At 41.1% G+C, this 16,980-nt stretch overlaps 1 protein-coding gene across 4 annotated transcripts in view; it reads right to left on the bottom strand.

The window, feature by feature from the left end:
- The window catches only part of LOC126297385 (uncharacterized), a 305,076-nt gene that overhangs the window by 100,302 nt on the left and 187,794 nt on the right, over nt 1–16,980 (bottom strand). For all 4 annotated transcript variants that reach the window (XM_049988116.1, XM_049988117.1, XM_049988118.1 and 1 more), the window contains 3 exons: nt 12,917–13,215; nt 10,783–11,078; nt 9,444–9,671 (listed from right to left, as the gene is read on the bottom strand). In XM_049988116.1, coding sequence (XP_049844073.1) covers nt 9,444–9,671; nt 10,783–11,078; nt 12,917–13,215 — 823 coding nt within the window. The remainder of the gene's footprint in view (nt 1–9,443; nt 9,672–10,782; nt 11,079–12,916; nt 13,216–16,980) is intronic.

Genomic DNA, 16,980 nt, shown 5'->3' with positions numbered 1-16,980 from the left:
TTGCAACATGTTCATGACATCGATGCTTTTATTTATGTACGCTACAGACAAAGATGTGACTAGCATATAGGCAAGGGAGGAAATGTTCATTTTAACAGAGCTAATGTAGGAAGTTTACACCCTTCCATTCTGTAGTGTGATTCGAGAGCCAGATATGGCAAACAACTGCCACTGGAGTGTGCTGTGACTGCATACACTACACTGAAGTACACACAGGGCATGCACAAGTTGCATTGTTTCTGATATTGAACTCGGTATGCTAAATTTTGACGTTTGAAAGTGTGGTCCGTATGCAGACTGCTTGATTCGATGCAGTCAAGCGATTTGTCACATATTTCTATACTTGCAAACTCACTCATCGAAATTGTTACGGCTTTCATGGCCACAAGTTGATAGAGTGACTATTTGCTTCTGTCTCGGGTTCTTCAGCCGACATTTGTCTGATGATTTTCTGATGTTTTGCCAGCACTAGTGGCTGGCATTGTCAAAGATTCACCCTCCATTGCCGGTGGTGAACTGGAGCCGAGCTCGTGGCTGCAGACTATATGTACCTGGTGTGCCAAAACCCGAGGGCTTCTCCACAGTCATTTCCGGTGCGGTTCTCCTCTTTCTACCTGCATGTCTCGCCACGAGCTAGTTCACTTGGAATGGCAATCTCTACGAACAGCTGGAAGGCATTGCTATGGGCAGTCCTCTTAGTCCAGTGGTGGTCAGCTTCTTCATGGAACATTTCAAAGCACAGGGATTGGACTTGGCGACCTGTAAACCTAAAGTGTGGTGCAGACACTTTGATGATACTTTGGTAGTGTGGAGCCACGGTGAAGAACAGCTAAGTGACTTCCGATGACAGTTGAACAGTCTCTATGCCAACATAAAATTTACCATGGAAGTAGAAAAGGACAAAAAACTACCATTTCTACATGAACTGGTCACAAGGGATGGTGCAATCCTGGGACATAGCATGTACCAGAAACACACACACACACACACACACACACACACACACACACACACACACACACACAGACCAATACCTGCAGAAACTATCATACCAACACCCAATCCAGAAAAGAGGCACGATTCATGCCCACGTAATGCGAGCAGGGCAAATATGTGAGCTGCAGCACCTCAAATGCAAAATGCAACACCTTGGAAGTGTTCCGAGGAGCAATGGGTACTCCACAAATTGTATTAGAATTGTAACAGAGCCAAACACTCAGCGAAGTAAAGAATTATAAAAAGAAATGTCAAGTACGGCCTATCTGCCATACATTCCCAGAGTGGAGGACAGAATCAGCAGTATATTGCACAAACATGGTGTAAAGACAATTTTCAAACTGACAAGGAAGATCAAAGAATGTCTTAGATCAGCAAAGGATAAAAGGGACCCACTTGAAATGTTGGGAATATACTGCTTACCTTGCACATGCGGAAAAGTTTATGTCGGAATGACTGGACCATCAATCAACACCAGAATCAAAGAACACAAGCGATAGTCCAGGTTGGGGTAGGGAGAGCAATCGGCCATGGCAGAGCACGCGCTGAGTGAGACCGACACGGAAGTTCTGGCTGTAGAGAGGCACTATCACACCTGTTTGTTGAGAGAAGCTGTAGAAATACACAAACATGGTAATAGCTTGATTGACTGAAAGAGTATGGAACCAAACAACGAGGTCATCAGTGCCGCGATTCCAAAGGGAGTTACATAAGAAAGAGTCTGCTAAAAATGAACGGATTCAGTCAGAGGAGTCAAATTATAAAAGAATGAACATTAAACACACACAGTACAAGTATAAAGGGTGAGATCAAATCTAAAAACTGGAAAAAGAGGGGCGGTCATGGGGTCACAGACCATGAAAGCTGCAAAAGGAGTCCCAATCACAACCAACCCACCCCTGCTCCAAGACGAAAGGAGAATCTTATATCTGGAAATAAAAACCACTTTCACAGAGGAAACCAAGGACCAGGTTTACCATCCATTGATTGTCCACTAATATTAAATTTAAGGAAACAGGAAGACTATACTTAGCACGAAGGGCCGAAAGTAGGGGACATGCAACCAATATGTGAGATATCGTCATTCTGGCGCCACAACCACATTGTGGGGGCGGGTCGTTACGTAGGAGGAAACAATGGGTACGGCCAATGCATAAATGCCATAAAACAGTGCACTCCTTCATAGAGGGGTGGAAAGAAGTGCCCCAAACTGCAGTAGATTCCTTGACTGTGCGGAGTTCATTACTATGAGCAATAGTGCTCCAGATGGAATTCCACTGTTGGGCAAAGAGAGATTTGACATAGATCCACACATCTGCAGCTGGAATCGTGAAAGGAAAAGGGGGTTAAGTATCTGCTTCTCTAGCCAAACAGTCAGCCAATTCATTCCCTGGGATTCCCTCATGACTTGAGACCAAGAGAAAGACGACTGAACAGGCGGCACGCTCAAGGACAGAGAGATCATCGATGGCAGAGACCAAGGGGGTGACGAGAGTAGCATTGATTCACAGCCTCGAGGCTGATCATGGAGTCTGAAAAAATTAAAACACTATGGAGAGAGGCCTGAGAAACAAAAAGGATAGCCCTGCTCTGCTGTAAATACACTACATGATCCTGGCAACAAATGGTGCTCAAAGCTGGTAGGAGATGTAAAAGCGTATCCCACCTTATCAGTAGTCTTGGAACTATCAGTGTAAAGGATGGTCGCACCCTGGAACTCTGCAAGGATGGCACATACAAGACACCAGTAAACCATAGGAGCAACAGAGACCTCAGGACCCTGGAAGAAAGCGGTTCTAATCTGTGGTCTAGGCACAGCAGACATGTATAAAGGCCAATTGGCCCTGCGGAATGGCCAACGTGGGGGTATGTCTGCCTAGAGGCAGCAGAGGAATGATAGTGTCACTGGAAAGTGGTCACTGTCACAAAGGCCATCATGGGATGACCAATGTAAGGAAGCCACGAGGGCAGGGGAGGAGATCGTGGGATCGATAGCAGAGAAGGTGCCATGAGCAGCACTAGGAATGGTTAGGGGAACCATCGCTGGGGAAATACAAATCGAAGTCCGTGATAAGTTGGTCGATTAGGATTCCCTGACCCACTGATTGACACTCCCCCACAGTGGATGGTGGGCATTGAAATCCCCAAGTAGGAGAAACGGGGGGCGGGAGTTGCTGAAGTAAGGTAGGTAGTGCAACATAAGCTAGTGGCGTACCTGGAGGGAGGTAGACTTTACAAATGGTCATTGGCGGAGTCGTTTGCACTCTAACTGCTATCACTTCCAAGGTGGTACGTAGAGGGATCCAGTCACTAAGGACATCAGAGCGAACCAAAGTGCAGACCCCAGCAGATGCTATCCCAGGAGCAGCATGGTTCCGACAGAATGCCCGATAACCACATAAAGTGGGAGAGTGGTCGTCATGGAAATGTGTTTCTTGGAGAACAAGGCAGAACGCAGAATAAGAGGAGACAAGACGATGCATTTCCGGTAGGTGACGATAGTAGCCATTACAGTTCCACTGGATGATCAAGTGGCGTGAGTCCAAGGTAGGCATGAAGGAGCCGAGGAGGAGGTCAGGTCACTTGGTCAGTAGTTGTCACCGCCAAGGTTGGGGTGACATCCATAAATAAGATGTCAGTCTTAGGTTGCGAGAGGGAAGTTGGCACCTCTGGCGGCACTGGAGATGCCTTCACTTGAGATTTATGTTTCTTCTCTTTCTGAGGTGGAGGAGGACAGGACATGGGGAGTACAGATGGGGTAACAGTCTTCTGGCCCGAGAGATGCTGGGGAGAGGGTTCCCGGGAGGGAGCTCAATCACCGGCAGATGCTGAAGAAGGGGGGCAATTCTTCGGCCGGGATGGGTGAGCGACTCCCTGATGGGAGGACATGGGAACGGCAGGGGAGGTGGAGGGGAGAGTGGGGTGGGGCTGGGGTAAGGATGAGGGGGGAGGGGAGGAGGAGGAGGAGGAGGAGGAGGAGGAAAGGAAGCAACAGAGGCAAAAGTTGAAGATAGTGACACCGGATGGAGTCTCTCATACTTTTGGTGAGCCACAGTGTAAGACAGGTGATAAAGGGACTTATTGCTGGATTTTTTCCTTCACTTTTACTTTGAAACTTTGCTTCTTCTCAAATTTCATGATGTGCACTATAGGGTTTGATGAATGATAAGACTCCCTATTTGCTTCTGTCTCGGGTTATTCGGCCGACGATCGTCTGATGATTTTTCTGATGTTTGGCCAGCATGCGTGGCTAGCATTGTCACAGCTTCACCCATTGCCAGTAATGAACTGGAGCCGAGCTTGTGGCTGCGGACTATATGTACCTGGTGCACCAACGTCCGAGGGCTTCTCCGCGGTCATTTCTGGTGCGGTTCTCCTCTTGTTACCTGCGACGGTTGTTAGCTGCAGTGTGGGAAGCCAGGATCTGTTTACCTTAAGGCTGTCTTCTTTCTTGTTGAAGCTATTACTGCCCCCCCCCCCCCCCCCCCCCCCACGGAGCTCACAGTTCTTTCGTGAGTTCGTGCATGGTGCATACAGGACCCCAAGCTATTCCAGCTCATTCTTCATTCCCTAGCTGTTTTTCCTTCTCTCTGCCCCCTACCTCCCTATCCCTACTCCTTCCCCATTGGCACCTTCTTCCCCTCTCTTGTGTTCTGCTTTATGTTGACCTGGCTATTCCCCTTGTTTCCTGTAGTGGTTGCAGTTTTGTTTCTTTTGCTGGTTGTTTCACCCTTTTGGCATTTCGGTCCCCACTTGAGGTTTGACCTCCACTTCAAAATTTCCTGTTTTTAGAGTGAGTCATGTGGGGAAGCACTCCCTCTCTAGCATCTATGGTGGGGATTCCTCTTCCCTCTCCCTTCCCCACTGTAGACCCCTTCGACCCTGCTAGGTCACCAGCACATGTAGCCAGTCCATGTGGTGGGGCTGTTACGTACCCATACGGCTGAGCCCCCTGACAACACAGGGATCACACTACTGATACTAGAGCTGTTCCCTCCCCATGTATTCCAGGGAGTGGTTGCTTGTCTTCATGGAACATCGGAACTCCCGCCATGCCAGACGGCCCTTTCTGTGGCTGGGTGGCACCCATGGGGAGAGCCCCTGGTAGGAGTGGATGGTATCAGGGCGGATTCTTGACTCATGAAACGTATCAGGCTACAAAAATCTTGCTGTTCTCACACGGCCGTCTCTTCGAAAGGTGAAGGATCCTTAAATTGTGTGCTGACCCACCACTCCCCTCGCTCACCAGAAAACCCTGCTTACAAGAGAGAAAAGAAGGTACAAGAATATAATAAGTCCCTTTATCACCTGTCTTACACTGTGGCTCACCAAAAGTATGAGAGACTCCATCCGGTGTCACTATCTTCAACTTTTGCCTCTGTTGCTTCCTTTCCTCCTCCTCCTCCTCCTCCCCCCCCCCCCCTCATCCTTACCCCAGCCCCACCCCACTCTCCCCTCCACCTCCTCTTGAACGCATTATTGTGGCCAAGATAGACACAAAGCCCATGCTTACTACAGTAGTACAAGTTTATATGCCAACTAGCTCTGCAGGTGATGAAGAAATTGATGAAATGTATGATGAGATAAAAGAAATTATTCAGGTAGTGAAGGGAGATGAAAATTTAATAGTCATGGGTGACTGGAATTCGTCAGTAGGAAAAGGGAGAGAAGGAAACATAGTGGGTGAATATGGATTGAAGCTAAGAAATGAAAGAGGAAGCCGTCTGGTAGAATTTTGCACAGAGCATAACTTAATCATAGCTAACACTTGGTTCAAGAATCATAAAAGAAGAATCCTGGAGATAATAAAAGGTATCAGATAGATTACATAATGGTAAGACAGAGATTTAGGAATCAGGTTTTAAATTGTAGGACATTTCCAGGGGCAGATGTGGACTCTGACCACAATCTATTGGTTATGACCTGTAGATTAAAACTGTAGATTACATAATGGTAAGACAGAGATTTAGGAATCAGGTTTTAAATTGTAGGACATTTCCAGGGGCAGATGTGGACTCTGACCACAATCTATTGGTTATGACCTGTAGATTAAAACTGAAGAAACTGCAAAAAGGTGGGAATTTAAGGACATGGGACCTGGACAAGCTGAAAGAACCAGAGGTTGTAGAGAGCTTCAGGGAGAGCATTGGGGAACGATTGAGAAGAATGGGGAAAAGAAATACAGTAGAAGAAGAATGGAAAGCTCTGAGAGATGAAATAGTGAAGGGAGCAGAGGATCAAGAAGGTAAAAAGACGAGGGCTAATAGAAATCCTTGGGTAACAGAAGAAATATTGAATTTAATTGATGAAAGGAGAAAATACAAAAATGCAGTAAATTAAGCAAGCAAAAAGGAATACAAACGTCTCAAAAATGACATCGACAGGAAGTGCAAAATGGCTAATCAGGGATGGCTAGAGGACAAATGTAAGGATGTAGAGGCTTATCTCATGAGGGGAAAGATAGATACTGTCTACAGGAAAATTAAAGAGACCTTTGGAGAGAAGAGAACCACGTGTATGAATATCAAGAGCTCAGATGGCAACCCAGTTCTAAGCAAAGAAGGGAAGGCAGAAAGGTGGAAGGAGTATATAGAGGGTTTATACAAGGGCGATGCACTTGAGGACAATATTATTGAAAGGGAAGAGGATGTAGATGAAGATGAAATGGGAGATACGATACTGCGTGAAGAGTTTGACAGAGCACTGAAAGACCTGAGTCGAAACAAGGTCCCGGGAGTAGAAAACATTCCGTTAGAACTACTGACGACCTTGGGAGAGCCAGTCATGACAAAACTCTACCAGCTGGTGAGCAAGATGTGTGTGACAGGCGAAATACCCTCAGACTTCAAGAAGAATATAATAATTCCAATCCCAAAGAAAGCAGGTGCTGACAGATGTGAAAATTACCAAACTATCAGTTTAATAAGTCACAGCTGCAAAATACTAACGCGAATTCTTTACAGACGAATGGAAAAACTGGTAGATGCGGACCTCGGGGAGGATCAGTTTGGATTCCGTAGAAACGTTGGAACACGTGAGGCAATACTGACCTTACGACTTATCTTAGAAGAAAGATTAAGAAAAGGGAAACCTACGTTTCTAGCATTTGTAGACTTGGAGAAAGCTTTTGATAATGTTGACTGGAATACTCTCTTTCAAATTATGAAGGTGGCAGAGGTAAAGTACAGGGAGCGAAAGGCTATTTACAATTTGTACAGAAACCAGATGGCAGTCATAAGAGTCGAGGGGCATGAAAGGGAAGCAGTGGTTGGGAAAGGAGTGAGACAGGGTTGTAGCCTGTCCCCGATGTTATTCAATCTGTATATTGAGCAAGCAGTAAAGAAAAATTCGGAGTAGGTATTAAAATTCATGGAGAAGCAGTAAAAACTTTGAAGTTCGCCGATGACATTGTAATTCTGTCAGAGAGAGCAAAGGATCTGGAAGTGCAGTTGAACGGAATGGACAGTGTCTTGAAAGGAGGATATAAGATGAACATCAACAAAAGCAAAACGAGGATAATTGAATGGAGTCAAATTAAATCGGGTGATGCTGAGGGAATTAGATTAGGAAATGATACACTTAAAGTAGTAAAGGAGTTTTGCTATTTGGGGAGCAAAATAACTGATGATGGTCGAAGTAGAGAGGATATCAAATACAGACTGGCAATGGCAAGGAAAGCGTTTCTGAAGAAGAGAAATTTGTTAACATCGAGTATAGATTTATGTATCAGGAAGTCGTTTCTTAAAGTATTTGTATGGAGTGTAGCCATGTATGGAAGTGAAACATGGACGATAACTAGTTTGGACATGAAGAGAATAGAAGCTTTCGAAATGTGGTGTTACAGAAGAATGCTGAATAAGGTGGATAGATCACGTAACTAATGAGGAGGTATTGAATAGGATTGGGGAGAAGAGAAGTTTGTGGCACAACTTGACTAGAAGAAGGGATTGGTTGGTAGGACATGTTTTGAGGCATTGGTTGGTAGGACATGTTTTGAGGCATCAAGGGATCACAAATTTAGCATTGGAAGGCAGCGTGGAGGGTAAAAAGCGTAGAGGGAGACCAAGAGATGAATACACTAAGCAGATTCAGAAGGCTGTAGGTTGCAGTAGGTACTGGGAGATGAAGAAGCTTGCACAGGACAGAGTAGCATGGAGAGCTGCATCAAACCAGTCTCAGGACTGAAGACCACAACAACAACAACAATCTTATAAACATTTATTTTTGCCATTTGTTGCCTGTCTGTCCGTTAAGACCCGTAGGGCCATTTATGTTTGGTATTTTAAAACCTCCAAACTCACTCATCAAAACCTATAAATGAACTATCTGTAAAGATGTTGGGCCTGGTGGTCTAGCAGTAAAGCATGTATCTTGAAACTGAGAGGTCACTGCATTGAATCTTGGTTGGCTCACAGGTTTTTCAGCCTTTGTTTTAACCTAGCCTTCATCTCTCAATGACATGGGGATTCTACATTAAACTGTAGGTCCCTGTTCCAACTGTAGGCCCCTGTTCCTCAGTTGGATAAATGGATTAGGATTGGAACATGCAAGTCGCTGAAATGGTGACCAATAGAAAGGCTTGCAGCACGCCTTCATGCCACATGAAATAATAATTTATTATTATTATTATTATTATTATTATTATTATTAGTAGTAGTAGTAGTAGTAGTAGTAGTAGTAGTAGTAGTAGTATATACTAATTAAGCTTGTACGGAACGCACAGAGTGCGAGTCCTACTCAGACTTGTCCAGTTTTTGTATTTATACTTGTGTATTACACAAGTATACAGTATACACATCAAACATCTCTTCAGAAGACAGGTTTTGGTATTATTTGTTGTACAAGTGTCAGAAAATATGATACCTATGAATAAAATTATGACCAGAATGGATTTCACTTGAAGTACTGTATTTTCGTTTCACATCATATCTTGGACTCAAGTTCTTCATGTGGAAAATGAATAGTCATTCTAATGTTATGTGAAAACATAAGGCCTTTAGAAAAGAAAAAAATCCAATTTCAATATTAAACACTGATTACTCTCAGTTACCAATGTTAGTAAACTTTTGCCCTCAGATTTATGTAATTTTTACTCAAAATAACTGATTTCACATTATGTCATTAAAGACTGCCAATTTCCCACCATCATTTGTATTATCATTAATTGAAATTTTCGACCCCCTATGTGTCACCAATATTTGAAATTTGGATGTGTTGATATAGATGCTGTATGGATTCAAATTTATCTTTTGGAAACTACTATCCCTTTGTGTCTTTTACACTCCTACCAGATCATCTGTACCTTTGTTATTCTTCTTTTCTTCATTAGTAATGCAAGGTTTTCCTCTGAGCTGTACACTCTCTCTGCTAACCCATGTGCAACAGTATTATGTAGAACAGAAATTAATTTAAAAAATACATGATGAACTGGGAAAAAAATTACTTACTCTCACACTTGGTGACAACTGCTGCACACGGCATCTGACTGCACCAGTGTTTAAACTGCCAGGTCTCAAATCGGAATGCACACCATTTACTCTAATGCTAGCAATCCTTGCACGAAGCTCTGGTGAATAATGATTTGTTACAGCTTCTTCATAGTGGGTAATCCACTGGCGTAACTGTTGCATTGTTTCAATTTCTGGAGTATCACTGTCACTATCAAGATTTTTACTCTGAAAAAGATTCAAGTCATAATTCACTATAGAAACAGTATGTGCCAAAAGATCATGGGAGCTTTATTATGTGACTTCTTTTTAAGGTTAGTTTTATTTGAACATGATGCATTTGATATATAATGATGAACATATTAATAAGGATGAAAATTTAAAGTTCTCTGAGATGTACTAACAATTCATTGTTGAGGTTTTTCTCAATTTCCATCAAAACTGTTAGTATTCTGGTAAGGAATGGGTGGTAGTATTCATATTAAGTCTTTTCAAGCCATCTGGAGATGCAATGTACTTTAGTTACCAGTAAGTATTAAGTCCAATGTGCTGCATGCCAGATATCATAGCTAGATTCATGGGGGTCATTTAAGAACTGATATGCATATGAACATAAAATGTGCCATAAGTGAGACTGACAGTTGGAATATTAAGGCAAATCAGGGCACTGGGAACAATTTACCTGGCCACTTCCCTTACAATAAATTTATTAAAAATGGGTGAAAGCTCTTGATGGTTGGGAGCAGTGCCATTCCACAAACCTTCCAAACAAAAACAGGTAGGCCATTGCAATTAAAAACAGCTAAAATGCTGAGACGAGAATTGTGTGTAATGGGCATGGAGAATAGTGAAGAGCTATATAAAATAGTGTTTCTACAAAAAGCATTTCTATTAGAGCAAAACAGTTGTAACTGATGCCTCCCAATGATTAAGGATATGTAAAATGAAGTGATCAGTTTTGTTTATGTTTGTAGTATAATTACATATGACAATAATTTGGCTGCAGTCCAATGGAGGCTTTTAATTACACTGTGTTCACCAAAGGAAATCTGGAAAACAGAGAGTAACCAAAGTGTCATAACATAGCATCATCCTCTTGTTGCATGTTGCAAAGGTTCTCAACAAAGACTGTCAACACTCAACAATGAACAAAACTATTTGTAATGTAAATAGCAAAACACTTCAAAAGGTAGAAAACAGATTAATACAATATAAGATATATTGCACTGATTTTACCCTTAGTCTACATTACACCAATGTTTACATCGGCTGTGTTTCATACAAATAGCAAAAATACTTAAGTACAGCTTTTGCAACAGAGTACAATACTGAAACAAACCTTTATAATTTTTAGTCGCATTGAGACTCGTTTGTTCTCTGGTGAAACAGCAGGTTTAGCAGGTACTTCTTTTCGTCTATTCTGAGCAGTACTGGAACGCCTTTGCATTCCAGAACTGACTTGTTGTGGTTGCTCCTTTGTGGAGTCACGACGGAGTCTTTGCCTTGTAACTACTACAGTTACTGGGGACTCATTACTACTGACTTGTCCTTTATTCCGATTGCTAGAAACGCTTCTTGTTTTCCTGCGAGAAGTCAATGGCCGTTTTCTGCGGGCAGTTACATTTGGCACTGCATCTACAAGGAAGAATATGAAGATGAGCTTGTAAACACAACACGGTTGCAAGCGCACATGATACAATATAAACAATATTATGAAAACTCATTAACTCTTTGTGAACTATTCTAAGTTATGAGGAACCGCAATGTCATTATAGTAGTATTTTCTGTATTTGCATTGCATTAGATCTGAATAAATTTTTTCGAACATTATTCAAATGTAAGAACCTTCAACATTGCAGCGCGTCAGCAATCGTTTGTTAATATATTAATGGACTGAGATCCGCCTCGACTGCGAAGTGTACACCATTAAGTTAAGTTATTCTTTTGACTTTGTTCACATGTACTTTTGTGTGTCATCTTTTTCTTTTATAAATGTATAGCTATGCTGAGCTTTTAATTATTGACAAAGGTCTTTATAGACACTTTTGAGTTTATTGTTCTGAAGAAGGTGTAGTTATCTACACCAAAACCTAGGTAAACACTAGGTGTTTTTTCGCAGTCGAGGCGGATCTCAGTCCATTAATATATTATTCAAATGTGTTGAATTAACACAAGAGATATGTTTCCTGGCTTGTATCTTTTGCTTCTCACCAGCAAACGTTATATAAATAATAAGTTTCTATACATGGATCATGATAACAAAGTGACTGACAGCTAGCTGTTTACAGGAGAGCTCGCATAGCAACAACTAATCAGAGAAAGATGTTGGTCAAGACTTCTGATGTGTTCAATGTTGTCATACCATAGTGTTCTCTCAGGTTTCATTTGCCTGCAGTCGAGGATTAATGCTGGTAGTGTAACAACTGTGATACATTTTATGAAACATTGCAATACCTGTGTTATTCAGAAGTATGACGTTAAGTTCCTTTGGACGTGTATGGACGCCTGATGGAACTTCGCAACATACTTCTGAATAGCGCAGGCATTGCAACATCATATTTATCTGCTGACGCCAGGCAATAGACTTTCAGTTAAAAATGTCTCGCCTGTACAGGAATTTACACAATGAAATGTATGAGTGCAGGTGTAGACACATGGTTGATGACATGGAAGTTTGGGTCTGGCCATGAATCTTGTACGAATATCCTAATGGTAAGGTGACTGCTTGAGATGTGCGGGAAATCTAGGTTCCAGTCCCAATCCGACACAAATTTTCATTGTCGTCATCTCATTATACAGTTGATGGCTGTCCATATTTGCAAATGTGAATAAATTACATGTTATACATTTTTTGTTGTACGCATTGTTCCTCTATGCAGCGTCTTTGTTTCATGCCACAGGATGTCCTAAACCAGTTGAGACAATGCACAGAGAAGTGGTAACACTATTAGTTCTATGCTAAGTAACCCAACACTGCATGTTAACGGGCAGCGTATGAATGTATACAAAGAAGAAATGCACAGCTGCTCCTGTGGCAGTCACATTGCACGTGCAAACAATGAAGAATCGACAACATCGCCCCATCGCAGGCTTGACTGTCAATCACTTTATTATTTGATCATGACGTATGTCTATTTTTTTTATTGCTGTACAGCTACAATATTCTGAAATTTTAATGGCTTGGTAGCACACAGCAAAAAACACACTATTTCTAAATACTCAGGTTCAAATTATCAACCAAGTAAGATCTTTATCAAAACAGTATATGAAGCATGTAACTTCATCCATCATTTTAAGATAATTATGTGCACCAGTAACACTGTTGCAACTGTGAAGTACATATTCAGGCTATGACATATTATGAACAACAACAACTACTACTACTACTACTACTACTACTGCTACTATTAGTAGTAGTAGTAGTAGTAGTAGTAGTAGTACTAATAATAATAATAAATAATGCTGAAACTCACCATCATTACTGATGGCATTATCATTACTGCTGCCACCGCCAACACCACTACGTCCATCATCGTCATCATCACCATCATTGTCATTATCATCTTCACCAGCACCATCACCATCACCATCAGACGTAGTTTCAGTTGACGAATCACCAGAAGTGCTACTGTTCAGTAACTCTTCCCTTTTACGTAGCTGCAAAGCCCGAGCTCTATGGCGATCAACCCTTCGTGGTTGACACTTTTCACACAGATATTCTTCTGGTATATTTGTTCTATCAATTCCCATGCAATCAACATGCTGCCACACACTGCAGAAAGCACATTCAAGCATGTAGGAAGAGTAATTCAGACAGAAAAGACAAATAATTTTCTTTTTATATACAACCTCTTCAGATAGCTCTTTCATATTCTAAGCCCAATGGCGGCCAGTACATTAATTAGTATAATACATGGCTACAACATATCTCATCTACTCAAGCAAGGATCAGAACTTTTTAGGGTCCACTATGCTCTTAGCGACAAACATTTGCAACTTTCAATTTAAGGTAACACAAGAGGTAGAACATGTACTTTCTGCATTTCGTAGAATTTTTGCTTTGCATGTTGGTATTCTGGTTGCTATGGGTTTATGACTGTCATTTTGAAATAGTGATTAGCGCTGTGGACACTAGAAAATGGAGTGCCAAGTGGAGAAATCAGACCATTTCCAACATATTCTGCTGTTTGAATTCAATAAAGGGGTGAAAGCAAACAAAGGCAGCAATGTGTATGGGGATCATGCCATTGGACACAGTATGGCAAGGAAATGGTTTTCTCGTCTTAAGGAGGATCTTTTGATAATAGTTACTCTCCATGTTCAGGAAGAGATTCAGTGCTTGATGAAGATTGTGTAAACACATTAATCCACAATGATCCATGTCAGTGCACTCGAGAACTGGCAAATGTGATGACCTGTGATCATTCCACCATCGTGACATTTGCTTGCAATGGGGAAGGTTCAAAAATAAAGTGTCTGGCTACCATACGCTCTACGCCAAAATCACCAAATTCAGTGGCGGGCCAGGTGTGCATCTCTCCTTCCTTGACACCATTTGGCTCATGAATAACACTGACCATTCCTATCCTGTATCTTTATCGGTGATGAGAAATGGTGTCTTTGTGCTAATATAAGGAAAAGAATGGAATAACTGAGCCCGAACAAGGGAGTAACTCCCCCTACAAGGACCAGTGCGCATCCACAAAAGATAATGTTATGCATCCGGTGGAACAGTGATGTGATATACTACGAATTGCTTCCTCAAGGTGTAACGATCACTGCTGACCTTTACTGTCAACAACTGAGATGCCTCGCGGATGCAATTCAAGGACGACAACCGGGAAGACTGTGTGTGAATTGATGCTACTCCATTATAATGCCCTTCCACATGGAGCTACACTGGGGGGGGACAACAACTATACAAGAGTTGAGTTTTGAACAACTTTCAAGAAACTTTCATTCTGGATGAAAATACTTAATGAGTTGTTCACTTGAAAACATGTGATTTTTAGTTGCAAAATCAAAAACATACCCCAGCACTGGCAGGCTGTTGTAAATAGTGAAGGAGAACGTACTACTGAACATTCAAGTCTGTGTTACATATATCAGTTCATCTATTAAACTAATAGAAAAATGCTATGAACTTATGCAGCAACTTAATATTATTGTTAATCCCAACCCACATGTATGAACAGAGAGAACTGTAGAGTATGTTTTGTGGATATTAGTTACTAGATTTCAAAAAGACTTGGAGAATGTCATCACTGAGATAGTGTCTCATCGAGAGCAAATGCAATACACTGAACTACCACGTATACCCGAATCTAAGCCAATTTATTTTATTTTATTTTATTATTTTTTTAAATCCAAAAAACCGCTTGGAGCTTAGAACTGAGTGACAGCAAATGGAAATTCTGAACAATGGCACTAGCAGCCGTAATAGATTGGAAGGGAAAAAAAAGTGTGTGTATGTGTGTGGGTGGGTGGCGGGGAGGCGAGGGCCGTAGAACGGTAGAAGACGAGGCTACAACCACTGAATTTTAATTTATCATCCAACAAAGGAAAAAGAAAGTCAGTATTGTTCATCTTTGAATGTAGCAGCCTTTTGAACATTTATAGCAAAAATAATAAATTTCTTCACACAAATACCAACAATAAAAAAGGCTTATAATTGTTGCACCTAAGCTGTGGCTCATTCTGATTTCCCATATTGTTTCATTGAAGATTGTGAAGTCCTTGTGTTAGTGAACCATAATGAAGTGCATTCATTATAGCGCCAACTTGAAGAAGTAAGGTACTTATTTTGCCAAAAGAAGTTCTAATCATGCTACAATATGGGATTGATGAGTCTAACATCAGAACATGGCAACTGCAAAGAGACAAATTATTTTAATGTTCCACTATCAGGAAGCAATTTCAAATGAGTTTATTATGGAACAGTGGCAGAAATTTAGCACTTAAATTTTAAAAATTAAGGCACATGAAATTGCTCTCAAGTGCAAAAAATCAAAAATTTTAAGGCTAGCCACAACTGAATTGCTCTTTTTATGGAGCGCTGTGATTTTTCACTTTGGAGGTAAACTTTAGTTGTAGAGACGTTGCCAAAAATTATGAAGAAAAACTTGTGGAATTTCAGTGCGTAATAATCAGGTGGGGCACACTGAAAACCAGTACCTTCTTGGCCTGATAAGAAATGCTAACCAACCTCCCAACTATTTTGACACGCCATTGAATTATACGGTTGATTCCAGAAGAAAGAAAGCTATAAGTATTTTTATATCAGGGGGTGAGAAACAGAAGATGTCCATCCATCATGCTTACTTGCACAGTAGATGGGCATAAATTACCCCCATTTTTAGTTTTCAAACGAAGACTTTACTGAAATTGGAAGTGTTGACAAATATTGCAATTGTGTAAACAAACTAAAGTGGGTGGTTTTTGGAGGATATTATGCTGGCATGGAACAAGCTTGTATGGAATCGTCTGCTGGTGTTAGATGCATATGCAGGCCACACAATACCTGCAGTACAACGAAAATTATTAGACAGCAAACCAGAACTGCCAATAATTTCAGGCAGGATGATGTCAATTCTGCAACCACTTGACGTCTGTTTGAATAAACCATTGTAGGAGAAGCTTAAACATATGTACATGGACTGGCTTTCGAAAAATTACAGACAACTGACACCAACAGCATATGTAAAATGAGCAACTTTGTCAATGGACTGATGAAGCATGTCAAATCAGACATGTTTGATATCCAATGCATTAGATGGTATGGAGGATGATTTTCTGTATGAAGAACTGAGCAACAAGGAATTGAGTGATAGTGATTCAGAATTATCCAGTTGATATTTCAAACATTTTAGTAAAATTTGTACAATGAATTCAATAAAATTTTCTTTTACGTTTCTACTTTTAATTTCAAAGATATTTTCATTCATTAAGTGTTGCTAGTCACACATTTGAAGTCTACTACAAAAAATCCTGGGTGTACATCAATACGGTTGAAGCTGCGCCTTGGATGTTTTCCTACCCTATAATAGATGGTTCCTACGAATCTTCACCACTAGGTTAAGAAGAATATAAATGTTACATCATGTATTCTTCCATGTTAGCTGTTACCTCACTTAAATTCTGTCTGCCTAACAAACTTGACTGAGGCAACAGCAAATGCAAAAGAATATACATAACATGTAATGTTTACATTCGTATTATTCTTATGCACGATAGTGATACAGTCGGAAAGAAGCATCACAACTGACTTCTAGTATTGATTTTTAAATCTTATAGGATTATAAATTCTGTGCAAAAAGTTATGTGGTTTTAAATGTTTGAAAGAGTAAATCAATCTACAAAATAATCTTGCTTAAGCTCGACTAAGCTTATGACTTGAACCCTACTACTGTAGCGATATCTATCTAATTCGTGTCTCATGTTCGAATGAAGTAACTTGTCCATCTTGAATTTCAAATCTCATTTTACCGGTGTGGCTTAGATTTGGGTAAATAGGTACATTGTGGAGTTTCTACAACAA

The sequence above is a fragment of the Schistocerca gregaria genome, chromosome X, assembly GCF_023897955.1.
Source record: "Schistocerca gregaria isolate iqSchGreg1 chromosome X, iqSchGreg1.2, whole genome shotgun sequence".
Classification (NCBI taxonomy): Eukaryota; Metazoa; Arthropoda; class Insecta; order Orthoptera; family Acrididae; genus Schistocerca; species Schistocerca gregaria.
Note: the sequence above shows the minus strand (reverse complement) of the source record. Positions and strands in the feature narration are given on the sequence as shown.